The sequence below is a fragment of the Necator americanus genome, chromosome X, assembly GCF_031761385.1.
Source record: "Necator americanus strain Aroian chromosome X, whole genome shotgun sequence".
Classification (NCBI taxonomy): domain Eukaryota; kingdom Metazoa; phylum Nematoda; class Chromadorea; order Rhabditida; family Ancylostomatidae; genus Necator; species Necator americanus.
Genome location: NC_087376.1, coordinates 6630041 through 6655111, shown reverse-complemented (window position 1 = coordinate 6655111; position 25071 = coordinate 6630041). Strand labels below are relative to the sequence as shown.

Sequence of the window (25071 nt, the reverse complement as noted above, 5' to 3'; positions counted from 1 at the left end):
AGGATAAAGTGCACGGCGTGGATCAATCCATATGAGGTAGGCCTACGCATTCGACCTCAAACTTCATCTTCGTTTGAGGTTTATGAACGATCATGCAGCCTCACAGTGAGTTACAGGAGGCTAGCTGATGTATCAAGTAAGTGGTTTTATTCTCTCAGACGAGTCCGGTACCAATTTGTTGACTTCGGAAAGATGAAGGGCTTAGTTGGCACTGGGGCGGATTCGAACCTCTGATCGATCGTCGTACAGTCACGGATGATTATCTGCTAATATTTATGCAAAATACCGTTCACTAGAAGAGAACATGACAGTTCAAAGCTATATCAATTAATTCACTACAAATTTTGCAAAGAAGAAAACGAAGAGGAAATGAAAGAGTTCGTTGAAAAAAAAGAAGAAGAAAAAATTTTTTGGTGTGTTTGTGTGTAAATAAATGCGTTAAACGCAACAATAAAGTGCTGGAACCCGACGACGAATCTCACAAAAAATGACACAGCAAAGCATGTAAAGATGAACAAAAATTCGGTGAAAAAAATGCTTGAGAATGAGAATGAAATTGAGAGAAAAAAAATGTATATCTTGTTCCTACATATCAGGCGTATCCGAAACTCTGATTCACAAACGCATGAGCGCCTAATCACCTAATCAACTAATTATTAGCTATTTTTTTAAAAATAGGAACATGATGAAGAAAAAATAATAATAAACACACACATAATACAATGCGAGATCGTAAAGTGAAAATGCTTGGAAAGGGAAAAGGACACGAGAAAAAAAAACTTCTTTGCCCATCTGATTCGGTCATAGATCATTTGTAAATGTGAATAATGAGAAAAAAAGATAAATTAACAAACGTAAACAAAAATCACACCTTATCCGACTTCCCTATTATAGAAAATGAGAAATTTCTTGGTGAATTTTGACTAGACTGACGCTTTGGAGGATATTCGATGAGCTTCGACTGATGATATGAACCGGGACTGTAAATAAAAATTTGATCAATGAAGAAATCAATGAAGCAATCAATATGCATGTAAATAATAGTGCAATATTTTTTAGCTATGGCTAAAGAGGATCTATTTAGAAGTGAACATTCACGAGGAGTGCGAAGTTGAATTCGACACTAGGAAATCAACCTCTTGCATAATATCGAGTCAATTCTATGAAATAATACGTTTAAAAAAATAAAGAAATATAAATATGACATGCGTTTCGAAACAACAACAACATCGGTTTTAAATATGGTTACAAACGTTACAAATTTGTATTATGAAGTCAAGCATACATAAATTAGGATTTCACTTGATTTATTGAGATGGTACCATTTTCTGGGATTATCACAGTTTTTGTATTTCTTCAAAATAAAAAAGTTGAGCAATTAGGGAGTTAAGAGATTCAAATAAAAGCCGAATTTCCTAGTGTAGACCAAAAGCGACGACCTTAGCTTGAAAAATATCCCGCTCATTCAAATGATCCCATGTAATTTTTTAATTTTCATGGGTACTGGTCTGGTCATTGGGACAAAATAAGCATAACGTCCTAGAAATCCTAGAAATGTTACCGGAAGGAAAAAAGAGGAGAAACTAGCATGAGGCATTGATAAATAATTCAATAAAATGGAATCTGCTAAAAAGTTGCTCACTACAAGTTCTGTGTATACTCCTGCAGTTTAGATAATAGTTAAGTTTTCTGGATGTATAACACCTAAGAACAATCGTTAGGGTATTTATTCATTTAATTTGATTATTTATCAAATAAAAGAAACTTCTAAATGGCATGAGGCTTCCTCTTAGCAGTGTATCATAAAATTTTCATCTGACCATGGATGTGATTTAAATAAACTGAACAGGATGTCACTGGAATTATTCATCGAAAATCTGGAAAATCTTTGCACGAATCCCAAAAAGTAACCAGCGAGAGAAGCTGTGAAAACTGGGGTTTGGTAAAAATTTCGTGCGTTAATCTAAAAAAAAAGCTATTCACGCAAGCCTCACACAAATTGAACTAAGAAAATTTATCTGCTCAGGATATTAAAATGTATTATGTTAGGATATTATATAAGATATTAATCACGCGATAAGTACACTTTGCTAATAGCGTAGATATAAAATCTCTTTTACAATAAGAAAAAATGAAAAGGTTTAAAGTCTTAGCGTCAATAAATCCACTTGGGATGCACAAACGGTTTATCCACAAAGAATTCTTTTTGAGGATGATTAGATCAGCTGATGTATCAACGTTTTTCATCAATCATTGTTTTTATAGAACTCGGATGGATAGATGTCTTGGTTTGCTCCAGCGAGGTTTCAATCCATTGACCGTGAATTTGCAGAGGAACCCCTTACCACCACGCTACAACCGCCCCATTCTAATATTGCAATATAATAGTAATATAACAGAATATATCCATAAAAGTATCCATAAATTTATAAAAATAGAAGGAAAAAAACGTCACCTTTTTGGTGAGCTCTGTTCTGGCCTGACAACGGTGATTTTTGTGTCATTTGTGTAAGGAGGATGTGTGGAAAAACGATTTACACCACTATTCGGCTCTACAAGTGCGGTCGTATTCCTCCGTTGCGCGTTTGACGATGAAGATGATGATTTGAAACCTGAAGCTGTAATCGGAACAGTTCACACATGCAAGCAAACTAAGGTGATTTTACACAAAAAAAATCTTCCAGTAAAACTATTTTAATTTCCTAAGAATTTATCGCTTGAAGATATGAATTTAATTGAAAAAAATTAAAAATTAAATCCATGAAGACTAGATGAAAGAAGATAATCTTATTTTCGAAAAAAAAAACAATTTACTATGGACATCATGCTTGTAACTGTTGTCCAAATCTTATCTTTTTTATAAGAGGTTTGACTGCGGAGATCTGACTACGTAGTTAATTCAATTTTAAATATTGTTTATTACATATTATATATTATGTTTATTTGTTTTATATTTTTAAGTATCAATTGTAAATAATTAATTGATTTGTAATTTTCAAGTGTCTTTTCTTTTGTAAAATAAGGATCAAACAAACAAAATTAAAAATAACTATACTACAGATACTATTCGAAGAGAAACTACTACACTCCACAAACCACAATTTTATATATTCGAAAATTTCATTCAAACATCTATATTCATTTTTACTATAAATAACGAAGAATAATCCTTGAAAAATCTTTCACGCAAGCCACACAATCCTATGACGACACAAAATGCCTCAAACCAAACGCTAAAAATCCCTAACGCTTCTATGAGAAGGGAAATATTTTGATGTGTGTTAGGCGGAAAAAAATCTATAGTTAGCAGAAATAGAAATATATGGGAATCTATAGGCAGATGTTGAAAACTAGAAGCTATACTAAGAAAAAAAAAACTTACTGCTATCATTTAAAGAAGAATTACTTTCAAGAAAAAAAAGGCACTCAAAACAAAGCTCTCTATGATAGCGATTAGAATACGTGCAAGCAATGAAAGCAATTACCTTGAGCAGAATTGAAGTTAACCTGAAGGATCGGAATTTCAACAGAAGAAAAAATTTTCCTCGATCAATATTTTTGCAGATTATCGGTTCAACCGCAACCTTAACTTATTTGTTGATGATAAAACATGCTATAACGAAAGTTCTGAGGCATATTACAATACAAACTGAATTCTTTTTCTTTTTATTTCCAAGAAATTTACAGAATAATGCACCAGGCTACAGTAAACTATTAGGATTTAGCCAGAGGTAATGGTTGATCCAGTAAGCTGCTCCATAGTACACTCATTAAAGACACCAATCCAGAAATCCATGAATATTCTTTTGATCGCTCATATAGAATTGTATATTTAGAAGCTTTAGAGATAAATACAAAAGTTTGAGAAATTCGAGTGTGTTTTTTTCCTCTGCTCACCTTTCTACTTTTCCTGGAAAATTGTGGAACTAGCGACTTCTTTTATATTTCTATGCAAAGTTTAAAGCGAACAGCATTAGTTACAGGATTATTTCGGGATTATCGCTTCAAGGAAATCGAGACTAGCGTTCGTCTTGATATTTATCCGGAATAGAAGTATTGACCAACGCTTTAGCGATGAAAGTTTCAAAGTTTACTGAAGCAGTCAAAAAAAAAGGAAAATATTTTTGGAACAGCAAAAATGTGTTCTGGACAATCATGGATATCTTCTGGATGGTGTCTTTTGACGGACAAAAAACATGCAAAAAAGCTAGCTTACCATTGTTAGATGTACTACTCCCTACAGAACGCATCGATGGTGATTGCGAGTACGGATCAACCGAAATGCCAGATTCCTTGTCCTGTAATCATATACATTTTATTTTAAAAAGTAATTGAAATCTAACCACACAAAAAAAATGTTTGAGAATTATAAAAATATCTTACTATTAGGGTAAAGCTTGCGTTGAGTTATATTCAACAAAGAGGTCGTGAGAGAGAGTTGTATTTGTTGTTTTAATTTCAAGTCAATAATTAGTTTAGTTATCTTACTTTTTAAATTCAATCAATGAGTAATGATTGAATTTAAAAAGTAAGATAAATAAATGATAGTGATGAATTCAATCAATGATTGTAATGGAGAATGTGAGGGAAGAGGTGGAGTGAGGTCGTTTTCGGGAAAATAATTTCTCAACTACACCTTTGACAACAAACAACCTTTGACAACTTTTTTTTACAACTCTGGCCCTGTTTACTATTCTGTTAGAAGTGATCCAAGAAACAACGTTGATTCTGGATGAAGATAGAGGTAAAATGATTTCGTTTTCCTTCTTCCTTTTCTTTTTCGTTTTTTTTTCTTCAATCACAACTTACCCCTGTTCGTCCGAGAATATTCATGCTGGCGTTGCTTTCCGTATCCGAACATGCACTGCTGACACTTGAATCCGACAGCCTTCGAGGTCTAACCATCAGCGCCGCTTGTTGAGCCCGTTCAGCCCTATGACGAAAAAAAATGATGACTATAAAAATGTTTCGGGATACAAAATAGGCTCGGATAAAAGTTTCTTAAAAGTCTTCTTTCTCATCCTTCTTCTTAATTCCTTCCCGTAGACTTCCAGAAATAAGATAATAATAAAAAATTTTAGGAAATGAAATAAATAGTGAGAAGCATAATTGGGTTACAAAATCATGCTCAAGTGTAGGAAAATTGTTCTTAACTTGTTCTTATGGTACGAGATTTTTCAATCGATAGGAAGGTATTTTAACAATAACAACCGTAGAACAACCAACCAAATTGTGTAAGTACACCAAAAATCTTAAATTTTCAGTGGCAATGTATAAAAATAAGTAAAAAGTGAAAGAGCATGTATAGATGTAATTTTATAAAACTGAAATTCTCTCAAAACAACCTATTAAATTTTTACTTTCTTATTCCGTATTCATTTTCCATAAAAAATGAACGAAGAATACATATTAGTTCAAATAGCTTTTATTGAAACTGACTTATGCAGGAATTCAATGAAAGGACACTGCTCCTAGGATATTATCGTGGACAACTCCATCATAAAGATTACACCGCATTTTATTCACTAGCCATTGATTTGAATGCGAAAAATCTTTTTGCTGTTAATAACTCCTGGAGTTCATGGAACGTTTTTCATGTTTGAGTCCGCTTAAGGTTTCCATGACGTCATAGAAATATTTAATATTTAATTGAAAATCGTCTTTTTCATAATATTTATTAGATATGCAAACGATTTCACATAAGACGAGTTCATGCAATTTTCCGTTTTTTACCTCTGAAAAAAGGCGGTCCTAGAGAATTTTGCAGAAATTTACGAAGAAAACACATTCATTAGACATGTATTATTGTATTACTTTCACGTTTTTTTTTATTTCCTACTATGATATGTATTTTTTATTTGTTCAGTACATTTCTTACTAGCATTTCTCCACATAAATTAGCATTTTGCGAACTTTAAATAGTAAAACATTATGCTGTAAGTAAAAGTTATAAATAAGGGACTTTTCGGTAATTTTTCCTTTCTTTTAATTAATTAATTCTGATGATTTTTTAAAGCATTTTTAGCATAGAAGGAAAAGATTATGATGAGGTCATCACTAATGTGTGATTAAATAATGTTGAGCAGATTAAGGTCGTTTTCAACAGAATCCTAAAAATATTTTCCCTCGTTGTGTGCACATATCTATGGATGACTTCTATGGATGTGAGAAATGACGGATGTTCTGTCGTTTAGATAACCTATGAGCCTATGTCGCCCAGCACGCAAATGTGTCAGCATAACAAAATTTTCTTCAACATTTTATGTAAATATGTACGACTACTGAAGTTTTCGCGCAATAAAGTAGGTTAAGAAGATATATCTTCCTCATTCTATTTTATTTTCTTTATTTATTTAATATTTTATAGCGTAAGCTGTTAATATATAAGTTTAGCTATTCCAGTTAATTGTAATGGCTAAACGATGCGATTAATTATAGAACTACATAAAAAATCTCCTTATTCATTTTCTAACTCACACCTATATAACTACTTTGTCGTTTATATTTTATTATATTTTGTTCCTAGAAGCATAGAATTTCCCTAAAAATAAGGGATCCAGTGGATTGTTAGAGGACAAATGCACTGCTTTCAACGGATCTCTACAGATCTCAACTGTATTTTTTTTGTTTTCTTACAGTTACAGTCCTACAACAGGAAAAAACACCATGGAATATTTTATTTTAAAAAAAAAGTGTAAAATTCTCACCGTTGTTGTGTGGAACTTTGTAGTATCGATGATAGATGCTCGACTAGACGTTTAAACCTACGCACAGGTCCTGAAACTTCGATATATTTCTTCAATCCTTGATATTATGGTGAAATAACATTTTATTTCGGAACCATTAAGTACTAATAACACTATAATATTAATTATAATATATTATTAATATGATTTAAGTCGTAGTTCCCATAGTTTCATCCTTTTCCCATCTTTTCACTGTCCACTGTTCCCGATACTTAGCCCATCAATTTCTTTATTTTATTATTAAACAAATAAAGAAAAGAAAGGTATAAATGATCAACGCAAGCTCGTATACGTCCGTATTTCAAACGTTTCTTCATTTTTAATAAACTTTGGAACGAGATTGAAAAAAAAAACACTCCTTATACTATTACAAAAAAAAATTCGTTGTTTTATCGACATCTAAAGAAGAGTGTCCATGTTTTCCGTGCAACGGCAAACTCACCAGCGTACTAATACAGAACAAATTATTTCCATTACAAAAAAAATAAAACAAAAAGATTTAGTAAAATAAATCTCCCCCGAACACTGGATACCTTTATAGCGAAAAAATTTCCTGGATTTTCGGCAATCTCAAAGAAAATAGCCAATATTCTTATTTATGGATTAAAAAAAATAGTAGAAGCCCAAAAGCCCAAAATCTTGATAAATCGTCAAGAAAAATTCTTTTTTGTGTAAGTTTCATCGCTCTTTAAAGTAAGAAAATAACAAGTAGATAAATTCTAACAAAAAACCGGTTCTTTATATTTAGTATGATTTCAAACGAGACTTTTACAGCGATTGGTTGATCAGAAATGAATTTTGAATTAATTTATTTAAAGTTTTTTTAAAAGAATCTTCTAGAATCAATCAAAATAAATATTCAGTACCGTAAAAAAAATGAATTATATGAGGCAGATTATCGATTCGAAAGGGTGTCACATACTATTGTAACATACCAAATGGAGGAAATTTGTGAACGTAACAAAAAAAAAACAGAATTTTTCAGTAGAGGAATTATTTGTGTAGTGAATAAAGTCATTTCCAATAAAGTCTTGATAAGATTTTTTTTCAATATCTGTCCATTCCAAGCATTATCCAGACGAGAAATCGCTATTTGATTTTTTTTGAAATTCTTTATTACTCCCAGTTAAACGCACCTGCCAGTAAAACGAATTGAACCACATAAGTAGGCGATTCACCAGTCATTACAACCATCTGTTGAGGCGACGAAACAATATCCACCTGGAAATTTATGAGAATTACAGCGAAATTTAAAATAATAATTATATCCTTCGAAAAAAAAAATTAGTATCAAATACATACATTCATCTTCACTCCTCTACTAAACACTCCTCCACCAACAGTCGGACCACGTTTATACTCGACACGAAAACAATTTTGACCAACAACACAATGGCTTAACTCGTGTATCTGGAATCAAATGATCCTTACAAATACAACACAATCCTCTCTGGAAGCGTTGAATTCCCGGAAGAATTAGTACTCACCGTAAGGAAAGCACGAATTAGCTCGGCTTTTATAGCGTTTAATGTTTTTCCTTGTACCGGTACACAATGAGTATCGTCTCGTTCCACACTTATACTGGACGTCAACGATCCGAACCAGGATTTTTTTACCAGACTGGAATGAGTTTTCTTTTAGATATCATTTATACTGCTTGTACCTCTGGTGATTTACACTGATTACCCAAAAAATGCATTTGGAATGCGATAAGACAAAACAGTTGACGAATAAAAAATCTAAAGAAATTCAGAAAAAAATCTGCTAAGTAAAAAAAAAACTCTACACTTCCGGGTTTATGATTCCGTGACGAGGGATTAGATCTGTGTGGTTGCAGAAGGCTTAATGAAAAGATCCCTAAGATCTCTAGATTATGGAATTAAAGATGTTCAGTTGGAAGGAGAGAAAATTTTGTTTTTTTCGTGACGTGGGATTAGATTTGTGTGATTGCGGAAGTGTTAATCAAGTGAATTATCTGAACGCTTTTAATGGCTCAAAAAAGAGCGTTGAGCTCCAAGAAATCCTCTAACTAAACATGGATCTGCTTTCTTTCAGACTGCTCGTCGAAAATTCTGGAATTCTTCGCCAAATCATGAGTTTTCGTCTTAGAAAATGCTGCAAATTTACAAACCAATATCATTGTGTTCTCAGTTTCGGATTAATTTCAAGAAGGAACATCCTTAAAAGTGAGTTTTGAGGAGGAGATTGAGGAATTATCCCTTAGCAAAAAAAAAGGACTCTCAAAAACAGTGAAAAAACATTTAGTGTTCCAGATCTGTTCGGATCTAATGGATATTTGTTTTCTTCTTTCCTGATTATTGTTTCATTTAATTTAAGGGGCATGTTGTCACAGGATTGTTTACTGTTCCTTTATTGTTGTTTATTTTGTTTACCGCATCGGAACACTAACATAGCAAATATTCTACATTTCCGTGAATTGTTTTTAAAAGAGAAGTTATATATTAAATAATAATGATATAATAATATAGAAATATTATAATTAAAATTATCCCTGAACAACCCGATGCCCACTTACTCGCTAGTGTCAATCATCTGGCTATCCTCGCCATCGCTTTCCGCGGTACCGTTCGACATTTTCCTTCGATGAAAACGTGGAGTTCCAAGGAATGAGTTCTTAATGTTTGTCAGTTTCGATTTCCATGGGCCAGATGAGGTGTTGAGGCTTGCTTGGCTGCTTCCTGAAAAAGCACTCGCTTTCAACTCAACGTTCAAATATTCAATGAGTGACGACGACGTTTCCTCTTGAAATTTCCAATTTGTGAGCTTATTTCTAGTTTTGTCAAGTAGAGAAAAGTTTTATAACTAGTAAATAAGAATTTTCTTAGCAGAATTTTACTTTAAACTTGTAACATGTTCAAAACTGCTTTGGTGCCAAAAACAGTAAATAAATGAATATGTTAGAGCTCAATATACACCTAAAAAGATTTCACGTTCTCTACCGATAAAACAAATACCGAACGATTTCCCAGGATCTTCATAATAATTCTAATTTTTTGGAAACCAAATCCAGAAAATGTCTAAAATGTCGACGATTAGGTATCTGCTGCCTTATCAAATTCAACGAGAACAGAATAAATCAAGATAATTCAATTCCAGAAAAGATCGAAAAAAAAGTTGGCTGAGATAATTTGAAGCCCAAAACAATGCAAAACTCCAGAAACTATGAAGAAGAACAGCGCAATTAGAAGCAATGGGAAATAGTCCCTGGACAATCTGACATGGATGAAAATATTTTCCACAAATCAGAGGGGAAAACATTGGCGCCCCGTTAACCCAATCCGCATGGGGGACATGTAGGCAAAAACCAAAGGAAAGCTGCATGAAAATTGTCCCACATTGCTATTCCTCCGGAATTAGCGAAAATCCATTAACTGGGAGCGTTATCCTAGAAGTCACACACAGGAAAAAAACAATTCTTGAGCACATTTTGTCTGGACAAGGGTGCGCTATATATAATATTGAGAGTTGTGATGATCTAAATATGAAATTTTCATCCGGAATATCGAAATTCTCTGGATGGATTCATGGATGTTAAGGATAGGTATGATGAATCGATTATTATAATCACCATGAGTTGAAAAGGGAACAATATTTTTACCGAACATTGAAAAATTTAATATTTTTACGGATCGATTCATACCTGTTATTAGACTGTTGGTGGATGATGTAGTAGACCCCAATCCAGTACTTATCATAGAATCCGACATCTTTGGTGGTGATGGACATTTGGATACCTTCAAAAAACATTAGAATTCATTGCTTAAAAATAAAAAATAAAATACTTAATTAAAATAAATAAATAAATTTCTCTCTTTCAAAAAAAAACAGCTATGCTTCCACAAACCTCTGTGATCACTTCACTCCTCGGTGAATCCCGACTTTCCGTCCTGTCACGACCGGGAGCGCGGTCACGAGTTTCACGATTTTCACGCGCATCACGACTTTCACGTCGTTCTTGCTCTTGTCGAACAGCTCGCACGTGCCTAGCCGCTTCTGCTAACGTTTGTGGATCAACCGGTTGGGTGTAGTAGTGGTAGTTGTTTGTATTTCTGGAAAGATTTTTTTTAACGAATAACATTCGCATAAAAAATTCAAAACCATACAATGATAGCCAAATAAAAGAAATATAAGTAAAAATGAAAAAAATCTGTTTTTACCTTGCGGAAGATCGCCCTCTTTCCTCTTGAGTACGAGCCGAATAGACTCCGCTATTACAACTGGAGAACAGATCGCGTGTCGAGGATCGTGGCGATTCTGTCGGTGATCCGCCAAGGCTGCTATGACGTCCTGAGCGATGTCGTCTAAATAAGGATACATATGTTTTCATGGATCTGCTTCCATAGATTTTCTTACGGGTGCATTTGACTAAACAAATTTACCTTTGGATTCAACAATGAATTATCTTGAATTAAAATTTCTCATGTACATGTCACATCTATTTATTGTTAGTGCACTTCGATTAGTATTTTAAAATTAGCATTTTAAAAATATGTTTTAAAATACGGTGAACACAAAAGAAAATCATAAGTTATGTGATTACTGTGTCATGAAAGGGATTTTTTCTTTCATAAGGTGACTTAGACGAGTTAGAAATGCCATGAGTATTAAATCTAAATAACATTGACACCCGAAGTAAAAACAAACTGCGCAATCACCTAAAAAAACCATTGCAATCCAGAAATTTGGGGTTCATTCAGAAAAAGCTGACGAGGACTCTATGAGCTGTGAAGCAGTAACAAATTTGACATCAATACAGATACAGTATGATGATCTTCCGACATACGATTTTACTAATTAATTAATTACGTTACTGTAGCATTGTTCAATTTCAGGACTTTTCCGTAGACGATTTCCCTTGTAAACTGAACAAACTGCTTTCTTTCCGGATATTTTTTTCAAAATTCATATTTGTTCCTAGTGTCCTGCTTGTTTTCTATTTATGGATCAAAATGAGCGCATAAGTAGGAAAACTAACAAGTAAAAAGTACAAGGTGTCTGGCGTTAATGAATCCGCATGGGATGCACCACCACATTCACTTTTCTTCGGAATGAGGTTGAGGTTCATGAACGTGTAACTAGCCTACACAGTGGCTTGAAGTGGATATTCCATGTGTTGTCACGTTCAGTAAATAATAAATAAATAATTAAATTCAGCGAAACAACTAACCCATAGGTTTTTCTTGGATTGATGGGACTTCCATCGGCTATACTGCCTACAGCATATCGATTAGCTCTCGCAGAATCAGTTCTTTTCTTCGGTGGATCGTTATGTTGAGCTGATCCACGTAAAACAATCTCTGTCTCATCTTCCTGGGCCGGTCGTCTTCGTTTCCGATCCAGAAGAAGGAAGTAGACCATCTTTTCGGTATTATGCCTGTTAATATGTTAATAAAATACTTATTATACCAGACCAGAAAGTTATTGGTGGGATAAATTCTAAGAAGAAAACAAAAACTACAAATAATCAATATTATTGATTGTATATAAATTGCAAAACAAAATCTCTGAACATTTACTACTGTTCTTACGAAATACTTCTGATAATGATGCGAATAAAATTAAACTTCCAGGAAATTTATCCGAAAAATCATGCAATACGGCAGTATGTACAACTATGCGATCATGTGTTCAAAAGTCAGCCCATTTATTGATCGCATGCTTTACATTTTCAGCGGTCTCCACTTGCATTCATTCTTTTACTAACTTTTAGATTTTTGCCTCTACAGATACAGTAAAAAAATTGAAGTGCAACTAATTCTTTAGGGTACGTTCGTATTTTCTTCTATGTCTTTTTCTTCACCTAAATCCTGGAATTTTTCCGAAAACCTAGACTTTAGTTGTAGCATAAACGTGTAGTATAAACATCAAGCTCAAATGTGTTCGCCAAATCAAACTCCATGTTAGAATTTACTGACGAAGCCACCTTTTAAACTTTTCTGGAAAACGAATTACTTGAGAGTTTCCAAAAATTGTTTTTCTACTTGTAAGCTAGTGAGGACAAAGAGAAAACTTTAATATAATTATTGGCTTTATTTGATCGAAAACCTAATCTCTTCGAATTTTTTGTGGAACTCAAATATCTCGGATATTAAATCAATAACAATGGGTATCATTCCAGACAACTATTAGTGTGTATTTAATCCTAGAACTTACCGTGTTGATAGAAGTTCATTAATTAATTTTTGCTTGTCCTTGAAACATCCTAGGCTATTCATATGACGAAACACGTCCGGATCAATACTCTCCTCGTTCGGAATAATATGTGTCTGCATAGAGAAACATTTGAAAGAACAGCATAGGTCGTGTGAAAATTCTATCTGCATATCAAATAAATCCACAATGACGTGTTCGAGTACAAAAATCCACCATTTTCCCGGAAAAAATCCAAAATAATCCTTATTGGATACCTGAACAACTTGTGACATAGGTAATTCCAGTTCAGGCTCATTTTTAGCTGTTCCAGCCACCCATGGATGCCGAAAAACGTCGGCCAACTGACAAAGAGGAAATAATTCAAGGATTTTTCTCATTAGGAATGATGTTAAGGATTTGAAAAACACTTACCGAATATCTCTTAGCTGGATCCACTTCAATCATAGCACGTAACAAACTTTGAACATCGGATGGTACAAAATGTGGGATATGGAAAACACCTTTTTTCACTTTTTCCAGTAAATTTCGCAAATTGTCGTCGTCGAATGGTAGAGCTCCCTATATGGGTTTTTAAAAAAATATGTGTCATAGATATAAATATAAACAAAAACAGGTTGTTGGTGCTAACTCATTATTCATTTGGTAATTGATTTACTTTTATTTTGTTTGAGAAACTTTTAGATATATCCTGAGAAATTTATTCACGGCTATAGTAAAAATAATGTTCTTATTAAAATTAGCAAAATTTTGTATAACGATTCTCACGAGGAAAATACAATAAAAGAGAAACGAGATGAACTGACAATCGTTAAAGGCGTAGGATTTCGTGGTTGGACCTAGTCAAATGTTACAAGTGACTACTACAAAATCTGTTGTAGTTTTCTCACAAATATTTGAATTTGTCCTCTAAAAACACTTTAAACGCTGTTTTTTTTTTGAATCTTCAAAATATTTTCTTCTCACGGTCATTCAGCAATGGTATATTTCTTGGATACCAACATGAGAAATAAATTTTTTTCCTAGATATTATGGGATATGGAATAGAAAAATTCCAGAAGTCTCCGCCACGTAATGTCCCATCAGGTTTGCTAAGATTTTTTTGCAGCATATATTCAGATTTTTCGAAAAAAAAACACACTGTATCAACTTTTGACCGCATAAAATCAATAACTTACCACTAATAAAGCGTATAAAATTACTCCACAACTCCATACATCTGCTTTACGACCGTCGTATTTTTCGCCCTAAAAGAAAGAAAAAAGTGAGCGTTTCTGGATTTCGGTTTCCATTAATGTAAATTCTCTATCAATCTCACCCTAATTACTTCTGGACACGCGTAATGTGGTGAACCGCAGCTGGTTTCCAGCATTGAGCCCTCAACTTGTAACGATGCCATTCCAAAATCGGCTACTTTAATATTATTCCTCTCATCCAGAAGTAGATTTTCCGGTTTCAAATCTCGATGGCTGACATAAGTACGGAGTGAGTGATTATAAAATTCTAACATAAATCCCAAAAAAAAAAGAATATATACCATATATTATGTGCATGACAAAAATCTAAGGCTGATATTATTTGACGAAAAAATTTTCGTGCTTCCTTTGACATTAATCGACCTTTACGAACAAGGTAATCGAAAAGTTCGCCGCCACTTACGTGTTCGAGTAGTAAATATCTGAAATTGAGGGGAATTCTGGAAGAATTTTTCCATATACATCATAGAAAAACATTTATGTACAATTAACGTGAAAAAAACCAAATCTTACAAATATTTCTTGTTCTCGTACACATCGTAAAGGTGTAGAACGTGTGGATGTTCTATGAGCTTCATAATTGCTATCTCCCGTTCAACCTAAAATAGATAAATTATTTTTATTATTTTACGATTATTTCATTATAAAATGTACTAACGATTCCTTCAGAATAACGCCAAATTTTCTAAATTTTTGTAAATTTCAAGTTTATTGTTCCAAGTAATTTGTTGTTAGGTTTTTGTAAAATAATTGCTTAAGCAACATTTTGCAGTAACCCTATAATAAAAACCAAATACTTTAGTAAATAGGAGTTCCAGTATTTTTTTATTTATTTCTCTAATGTTCCAGTATTTCTTGCCACTCTCCCTTCCAGGATATGACGTCATCGTTGAACAATAGTCATATATTCTACTCTTTTTCGTATATCACCTAATTTTTTTTGCGTGATTTTTGCCATGTTGACTTTCACCGATAGATGAGAAATTCTGGATGTTCAAGATGAATTTCGTGGAAATTTTTTCAACATTTCGCTCTAGCTTCTCAGGAAATTCAAGGGAAATTCAAGACTTGGATGAAAAAAAGACATCGAAAGGTCGAATGACGGGGAAAAACGCTGCCACTATTTTTTCATTTTAAGGAAATATCACTAATAGATTCCTCTTTCTTTTTCAAATGCTTAATTCAGATATGATCAAATGAAACAATGCAACCATAGCTGTTCTTTTCACAGCTAATGCGTAAATATGGTCTTGTATAATCGCTCCGGAAAAGGATCCTTATTTTGAAGGCTGAGGTTATATCTCACTGTGGAATATTTTTGAAACAAATTATTTGGCCACCCAAGTCAAAATCTCACGTGTATTCAACCGCTGAGAATTCCATACTTCTTCCTTTGTGATTTCTTCCTGGTTTCTCTTATATTTTCAGGAGAGATTTTCGGATTTTTTTTAACTTAAACAGACGTTCGTATCCATTATTTTTTAATTATTTTGAGTTCTACCAAGGATTTTGCTGGAAAGATGTTTAGATGACTGATGATTTTCAAGTTAGAATCTTGAATTCCTAATTTATCTGTTTGTTTAAATCCTCAAAACATCCATCAATTCTCTAACATTATCCTTAGCTCTGTAGTATTTGCAATTAGGAACATAGTTCTGCATATTTTTGAGATAAGTGAGACAAATAATTGATGCAAAATCCAAAATCTAAAAATTAAATCTAAATCAAATTGAATACATGTTTTTCTTCCAGCCTAAAAACGATGTGATGCAATGATTCCGAAACTACATTACATCAAATGCTGCTCTTCGATGACCACATCCGGAATGCGCATAGCCAAGTGGTGGCTGGCTGGTGTTAGGATGCGGTTCGTCATCCGAGACCCCTATTAGCCAATGACCCTCGCCTTCTAATGCATATTACGATCGATGCGAATAATTATTATGCTCACTAATTATCGCACATGCTCGATTCACGCCGAATCCATCGCGATGGGAACGTCATCGAAGTACAAAACGACAACAAAGCTGGGAAACCGATAACGATGTGAAAATAATATTGTTATTTTCAGAATAAATTTTGTATCATAAAAATAAAAAGTCTGATATGAATCACTCAACGATCTCTGAAAAAAGAAAGTGTCACTGTTCCAGAAATTAGTAAATTTAACCTTGTAAACGAAATATTATTTTTGATCAATTATTAGTTTAGTTAGGTGTTATGTTCCAAATCATCACTGTATCATCTCTACAATAGTCTCAAAAAAAAAACACGAGGAAGAAAAGTTCTATTCACTTCTATGATATTAATTATATTATATATTGTTATTTTACTATATTTTATATTTTTATTATGTTCTTATTATTTAATAAGTCAGATATTTGCCACATACGTTATATCCGCAGAAATGTGTGACTTTTTAGTTGATAATATTATTTAATATTTAATTTTAAATAACTATCCAGGATGAGAAGCAGGATTTTCAATAAAAACTATTTATCGAAGGATAATTATCGAGTTCGCTTACCTTTTGTAGAACAGATTCGCTTAATTTTTCCTTATTAACAATTTTGATTGCAACTTTTCGTCCCGTAATACAATGTGTTCCCGTCTTCACCAGACCTAAATACACAAAAATAATAAAATTTAAATATATTTCTTTTCCAAAAATATTAACTCTCTTTTCAAGCCCTTCATACTGCCTCAAAGGGAGGTTTATGCTCAGTAAAAAAAAAGGATCATTATGGGATTAAAATTGACTCATTGGCTTGCAGACGCATCGTTGTTTTTTTTTTTAAAGAAAAAACAATTGCAATACATCCGCTCGCATCTGATGAGGCAATAAGGCGATTCACTCTGGTCGGGTGGGAGGGTGAAGGGTTCACGGATCGACGAGGGCCGTAGGGGTAAATCTATGAGCTATAACTCTGCTTCGTGGTTAGTCCTAGGAGAGTCATCGAGTTCGGAGAGCAGTGCTGAGAAGAGTGATTGATGTGCTCGAGGTTCGTCGTGTATTGCCTATCTTCGATTTTCGTTACGTATGTGTGGGTGTGTGTTGAGCGGAAGAAAAATCCGAGACTGACCTACTTCATTCCACAAAATAAAAATATTTGAAATGTAATGAGTTATCGTAAGTAAACATTGGGACTACTTCGTCACTTATACGCCACATATAGAATTGTCCATGATGTTCCAGAAATTCCCAATTCCCGAAGAAATACTCAATTTCATACTTAAATAGATTCGAAACCAACTTGTTCTCATCCCATAAAACGGATTATTTTTTATAAACTAACAACGTATTGTGTACAAAAGATAGGATTACATCATTATTACGTCACATATAAAATTGTCCACGATGAATCCAGAAGCTTCCTAGCGAGGAAATAATCAATTGAATGTTTAGATAGTTTGTCATCACAGATAATGCGGGACTTCATTATCATTTCCAGCGCAAATCGAATAGCTACGATTTTTAAAGAATTTTTTATTTATTTGTTATCGATTTGCATTGAAAAACCCGAAATGAATCCAGAATAAGCAGCTCTACGACAACTGAATTTTTATTAAATCCGTTTTTTTTGTTTTTTTCTATTTTCATACTTATGGGTTTTCCAGAATTTTCCGTTAAAATTTTGATTAACCACATTTTTTTTCCAAGATATTTTCCAGAAAACAGCGAGAATCCTCATTTTTTTCTTTTGAAATTTATTTTATAAGCACATGATAATTGAAATTTGCGATATGAAGAGATGTAGATGAATTTTCAACTTTTTTTTAAATAGAAAGCTTTACGATAATTGCCGGATGTGTGTATATGAGCTCGCTGTGCTCGAATTGCTCCCCTTTCATATATATTACCGCGTATCTAAGGTGTAGCCATTAAAAAAAATGTTAGTACTAAGCAACCTCGTAGTTTCTTACTAAATTCCTAACTAAAATTAGAACTACAAAAAGTAGCGTGGATCGATATTGTATTAAAATCGACAATGAGAAACGCCATTTTAATTTCATTTACAAAAACGATACACGAAATTTGTTCTAAGGATTTCTATGGATTCCAGCAACTTTCCGCCCATGAACGTTGATTCTATTAATTACAGTAATTGTATTAAAGGATACACGTGAATTTCTTATCGGATCGGGTAGAAAAAAATAGATATGATCGACATAAATGATTTAGACATCACAATCCATATCCATATCACTAGCATATCCCTTCCAGAGAAGCTAGTTGGAAATTTTCCGGAACCTGAGGTATATAATAACGTATGACAGCACGGATCTCTTTATTTTTACACACTATCGAAAAACTAATGTGAAACGGTAACCGAAAACGTGATGTTGGGTGGGAACGTGTGCCTTTTTTTTGTTAAGGAAAATAATGACAGCTGAGGAATCGATATCCTATACCATAAATGGAGGACGGAAAATAGTTTATTTTTCGGCTGTCATTCTCAAAATTCTCACTAAAGCACGGATTCTAGGCACGAATCCTTGAAATTGTACTTGAAATAGAGAAATAATAAATGAGTTTTTCAAATATACGATGGATACTTACCAGTTTGTCCTTTACCAAGGGTCTTTTCCAGCTTATATGGGCCACAATATTGAGCCTGTTGAGCTGGTCGTGAATTATTCACACTTTCAGCCATTTTCGCGTTCAGCTCATCGTTTACTGCTGTCAATTTTGTGTTGATCTCGCCTAGTACCTCCTTAAACAAGGATAACGAGTTATGGATGTTTACGTGATGTGAAAGGGAAAAAAATCAACGTTCAAAGCTGTTAGTGTCTTCTTGTCAGCGTTTTATTGTATGAGTGTGGATGTGTGCGTATGTGAGTGAGTGAGTGAGTGAGTGAGTGAGTGTGTGTGAGGATAAGCGGATGGTGAGAGAGCAGCGACGTTTGTTTTTCACGAAGAGAAGAAAAAAATGTGTTTACGAGAGAAAGAGAGTGAGAGGAAAAGAGTTACCACTCCCTCGAAATGAGAATACAGATGTCAACGATGATTACTCTATACTTGTATACATGTATTACGAGTTTAGTTAATACTTACAATTGAAAATTATTGAAAATTACTGTGTATCGTTACATGATAATTATCTTACCTTCAGAGCTTTGATCATAGAAGATTACGCCCGTTTGATGGACGCAATCATGTACGAGCCAACCACCTGCAATATTACTGGTAATCGTTATAGTTATTGTCCAAGGAGAATCAGGATACGAGTGGAAGTGCAAGAAAAATTAAAGGTTTCATGTTTCTAACCAATGACTAAAAGAAATGCATTCTTGGATTCGAGACTGAAAATTAAATAGAAACCAAATTTTAAGTTTTGGGAATTATCAGAGAAAATCATGAATGTATCGGGATTGAAAAGAAAACATTACTTGAAAGTGTAACATGGAATCCAGGACATGATCATCCGAACAAAACCATAATCCCTGAAGCATACTGTAGTCTCGAATAATTTTCCCTTCTAAAATTCGATAAATAATGGAAAATTAGTCAAGTGCAAACCCCTTCCGCAACACCCGCAATTTAATCGAATGTTCTGTGTCCCCCCATAATCTTCGACGTGGGAATAGAGGCGTCAGTTGAGGCTTTCGAATCCCTCGTTTATCAAATTCAAAAACGTCCCGTCGTTGTTCTCGAATGCACTCCCGGGACAATATTTATCGTACTTTTAAGGAAAACTAAGAATTCACCGTTTTACCGCGGTTTCATGGATTTTTTTTTTCAGACAACAGTTAATCGGCGGCAATAAAATGGACAATTCTTCAATATATCTTAGTGGAATCACGTGAAATATTCATATTTTAACCTGTCAGTAAAGCAATTATTTCAAATCACGTTTAGATTCGATAAGAAACGCAGTCAAAAAATGTCTAGTAATAAAAAACGGCGCCATTACAGCGACCGATAGATACGGTATATCGATGAGCTACAGTAATCGCGTCACACCTTTGCAAAAGCAGGGTTCAAATAATCAAAAGAGATGAGCGATAAGAATTGATTAGCGTGAAACGATTTTTTTCTCCCAGACGGATCGAGAAGAAAAGAAGAGATCGGGCAGGTCTGAGTGATAGAAATGAGGGGAAAAGTGTTCGAAGAGTGCGATCAGCAACGGCGATGAACTCGGAGAGAGCGTGGACGATGTGCACACATCGAAATAGACATACCAACGTATCCTGGAGTAGTGGGGGGTTAAGCGAACTGCAACGCGTCCGCTCGCATTCTCTTTCTCCACCCTAGGCGCTCGATAGCCGACCCTCAGGCTTCATCCAATAAGTCTCTAGTCGTCTGGCCGCCTCCGTTATTCCCGTAGTCTCTCATCAGCTAGTGCCTTCTTTGTGTTGCCAAGGCCTCTAATTTAATAGATTTCTGATTGTACTGACCTTGACATTTCCAGAATTTTTTTCCCCTTTGCTGATTTTTTCACATTACTGCAAGAAATGATATTATCCACGATCATTTTAGAAGATGACACGCCTTTGGAGTGGAATAGGAACGATTATCACCGCGACATCAGGAAGTAACGCTAAAGCACATCGGAACGCTGGATTCCATCGCCTTGCAAGGATAAATTTTCGTCAATAGTCCTCCAAATTTTTTCCGCTACACAAGATCCATGTTCTTTAGTCTTGATGACGTAACTAAGTAAAGGGCAAGATTCCGGAATGCCCACTGGAAGCGAGGAGCATGGTGGCCGCTTTTATAGACAGCTAAGGGTGTTCTCTCGCTCCTTGAACTAAGAATATGCTCCAGTTGAGTTTCAGGATGTGAACATATCGAAAAGTCCTTGTCCAGGATATTATTTATCTGGAAGAGTTCATGGATAAAAATCGCGAATCATTGTATAACTGTTGGATATGGTAAAAGACGCAGGATTTTTTCTGGAGTTTTAAATTGATAAATTTATAAAATGGCAAGATCCAAGCATCCAGGCACAGTTGTCCATAAAAAAGGAATGGGATTGAGCAATATTCTGCCGTTCCCGCCTCTGCCACATCCACACACACACACGCATGCACACATACACATCCCTCTAATCATTACGCAATTATGTATTTGCGAACGAAACATGTCTGCAAAATGAAAAGGGCGATCATCCGATTGCAATAGGGCATTTCTGGAAGAGTTCCTTGAAGAAATCAAAAGACACCATCCTGCTAAATATGTTGAATATGTTTATGACGTCATAGGTTCATTTTTACATGCTAAAAATGGCATCATCGTGTCAATATACATCCAGAAAGAGACGAATAGTCGATGTTAAAGAAGCAAAATTTAAATCAGCAAAAAACCACAAATTACCAAGACGTATAAATAGTATAAACAGAGATCCCATAAAACAAATAAAACATAAAATCAAATTAACGATAAAATATCGCCACGTAGAACTTTTGAAGTTTTTTTAAAACGAACATGAGAAGTATGCATTTTTGAATTTTTTTTTTCAAAAGCTTTCTTTGAAACCCTGCAGACATCATGAGTAGGAAGAAGAGAACCTTAATCTCTGGATGTTCGCTGGATTAGAAGAACGGCAATGACGTTCTCCAAGAGACAATCTTGCCTAGAGAAATTATCAACAGATTTCTCTTACCGTAAAATCTACCAAAAATTTGGAATTAAAAAAGAAACTAATAAAATGAATAGTTAAAATTTGATTTAGGAAGATTTTTTTTACATATGAATGTAGGAAATAAACTTGCTCTCATCTGTTTTTTTTTCTCTTTTCTTTTTCTTAGAAAACTTATTTATTTCATCATACCGTATTTGTAGGGAGAAGGATATGCGAAGGAAAGAAAGCCGCGAGATAAAAAAAAAGAAAAAAGAGAAAGAAAAAAGTTAAATAGTGGCGAAACAGAAATTTTTAGAGATACTTCTAATCATCGACTCACAATAAATAGTTTCAAAAAAATACATTACTAAAAAAATACATTACTAAAGATAGTGAAAAAAAAATTTGCTCCGTACAACACCATGACATAAGGTTTTAACAATATGCTACACCGCAGTGTACTGCTATGTGAAGGAAATGTTCTACTACCTGATGATAAAAATGGAATTTTAAATTGTAGTGAAATTTTGGTAATTTCTGCAGACGAGCACATAATGGTTGCTACTCAATAAATGCACATACTGCAATTAACAGAATGTTTGAAAAATTGTTGGTGGTAAAATTCATTTAAATTGAATTAAACCGGTTCGAAAAAGTGATTTGGTAGCACTAATTGAATCCAAAATGACATCACCCTCCGTTAATCCACACTTTCTGCAATCGAATTCTATTCGATGGATTGAAAATCGAGGGAATATCTGTTTTCTATTTATTTTCAAACAGTAGAACTCTTATTTTATTATTTTGTTTACTATATTTTATTGTATCACATATTTCTTATATTATTATTTTTATTTCTTTACCTCTTAGGTTCCAGGTAACATCGTTCCTGAAAATCTGTTTTTCATACATCCACAAACAAAGAGGAATCTACCTCACGTTTCACAAAGCACACTTTAACGGCATTTGCGAAGCAGAAACTTTGTCATTGTCATACTTTTACAATGTCAAGCTGCTCCGTATCCTCTTCAGTTCGGATTCATTAAAGATTTAGCCAGGAGTTGCGTAGAAATTAAGGATGAGGGGATCTCTTTCACCTGGAAATAGTCATACAATCCCCGTATAACTTGACAGATCTATTGTGTATGAATCAAGATAGATGCACGTATTTTGTGCACGTTTCCAACCATGTGACATCGTACAACTTCAGTAACTGTTCGATAAGCTCACTAGAGATCATTCTTGCAAGCAGTTACAGTCGGCATCAAAAATTTTGGCTGGAGTGACCGCGACGCGATTGCCGCAACTCATGTACTTTTCGTGTTCTCTACATACTTTTCGTTTTACACTGACTTAAACGAAAACAATTCGCTGTTTTCCGGTAGAGAAGTTCAACGCGTACTCTGTTTTGGAGAAAATCATTGTTTTGGAGAAGTACTTTTATAGTAAGCAAGAGCTGTACAATGAATAAGAGTAGTATAAAAAGTATTTTAATTTGTTATTAATATAAGAATAATACCAGTGCAAAACTAAGGGAAAGCATTTCTCAGCGAAGCTGGAAATAATCATCTGCATAGAAGTGGTAGAATAAAATACCTCGTATTACTATTCCTTACATATTCTGGATCTGAATCTGCGAATTTAAGGGCCTGACTAAGGATAATACCTTACATAACTCCGAATTCAAGGTTGTAACTCATGTCATATTGGGTTAAAAGGTAAACGATAGATTGAATCATTTATTGACTAGACTAATAGAAAAATTTTTAAAGAAAAAGAGAAATTTTTCAATAACCAATTTCCAATGATTTTTTTCTTTACGAAACTGTTGCGAAAGACCGACACGAAACGGACGGGAATTCCCTTGGGGTAATGAGTCTGTCATTCCATGCAATGGTCGCATGTATTCAATAACGTTGCGGATTTACTTGAGTTGTTTCAGGATTTCGAAAAAGAAAAACTTCCAAGATCTTAAATGATGAAATTTACAGCAATTGAAATGAGTTTCTTGACAATTTTGATTTTTTCAGAAAGAATATTGGGGGCTTTTTTTAAATATCAAGAGAAGCTCTCATTAACTATAAATGAAATAGTTGAGTAGCTGAGAAGTAGAGGAATGTCAGAAGAGGAAAGAGAAAAAAAAAGAGGTGATATGATTCAGATAAATAGATGGGGAAATTATAGAAAGAAAGGATTCCACAGAATTCTGTAGCTGCAAGGAACGCAAATCAATAACAGGCAATAGAAGTCGCAGAAAATGCTCTTAGGACGTACGATGATGTCATTTAGGATCTAATTAATTCTATCCAAAGGACCGTTCAACGATTTTTTTCGGCTCATAAGGAAAATGAAGTTTTAGGCGAGGGGGGTTTTAGTCGCTAATATCTGTACGAATCCTGATAATAATCTGTCATTTGGTTTTCTTCGAGGTTTTTTTTTTACAAGAAATGTTAAATATGAATGGGAAATAGTCCAGACTTGACGTCGGGCAATCGGAGATGAGCAACGCAAACTTTAGGGAAGCTCCTGTTTTCAGGAAGAGCCATCGTAAAAGGGAATATTCTACACTAAACAATATTTCTATAGAATAACCATTTGTTTTTATTTATTTGTATTTGTTTTCTACGTATTTATTTGGATTCATGAATAGTAGTGTTATAAGGAAAAAGAAGAAAATACAAGGCCGACTATGATTCTAGAAAGAACACAGATATTCGTTTAAAAAATATACCTGAACAGTAATGGGATAATGGACGGAAAACTCAAAAAAAAAGTACAAAAAAGATGCTATTTAATCATTTTGTTCTAATTTATAAGACAATTTTTGTGTTTGGAATTCCATTGCGGATGGAACAAAACGAAAATTTTCGTGTTTACGCTTCACTTACTGCATAATTCTATGAGGTGCAACTTTTTTTTTATAAAATAAAACACTAGTAAATATGAGAACTCATGAAAGTACAAGAAATAAGTATCAGTGTATAAGACGTTTACAACTAGGGAAGTAAAACAAAAATAAATGTGAAATAAGTAATACTCAATAAAAAGTACAGGAAGCACGTTCAAAAACCTAAAATCTACTGAATTTATTTGCTCACAATCATATACATGCAAAAAAAAAATATGTAACTCATAAAGCCAACTGAATTCACAAAAGTTTCAAGTTGTTTAGAGTAAACAATTTCTCATCAATTCGTTGATCAATGAAGTGAGAATGTAGATTTTATTTGACAAACCTTTTTATAATTTTTCTTTAAAGAATTTGTTGGATTCTAAGGCGTAATAAATCAAATAATTATTATCACGGATAAATCCCTCCATGAAATCTCTGGC

At 33.9% G+C, this 25071-nt stretch overlaps 1 protein-coding gene across 3 annotated transcripts; it reads right to left on the bottom strand.

Moving 5' to 3' along the window:
- Window positions 1-865: 865 nt before the first annotated feature.
- Window positions 866-19299, bottom strand: RB195_021659 (uncharacterized protein; the record flags this gene model as incomplete). 3 transcript variants are annotated; one of them, XM_064208513.1, is made up of 23 exons in its annotated part: window positions 866-980; window positions 2456-2618; window positions 4217-4298; window positions 4810-4933; window positions 6708-6777; window positions 7883-7967; window positions 8049-8156; window positions 8234-8366; window positions 9283-9445; window positions 10408-10501; window positions 10612-10816; window positions 10925-11068; window positions 11935-12141; window positions 12921-13033; window positions 13175-13261; window positions 13332-13478; window positions 14096-14164; window positions 14236-14386; window positions 14455-14595; window positions 14687-14772; window positions 16701-16795; window positions 18735-18888; window positions 19282-19299. In XM_064208513.1, the coding sequence occupies 23 exons, from the start codon at window positions 19297-19299 to the stop codon at window positions 866-868; spliced, it is 2754 nt and encodes a 917-aa protein (XP_064064394.1). The 3 variants fall into 3 exon arrangements, with proteins under 3 accessions (XP_064064394.1, XP_064064395.1, XP_064064396.1); XM_064208515.1 differs by lacking the exon at window positions 866-980 and having other exon boundaries at window positions 2452-2618; XM_064208514.1 differs by lacking the exons at window positions 866-980; window positions 2456-2618 and adding an exon at window positions 3503-3507.
- Window positions 19300-25071: the final 5772 nt, after the last annotated feature.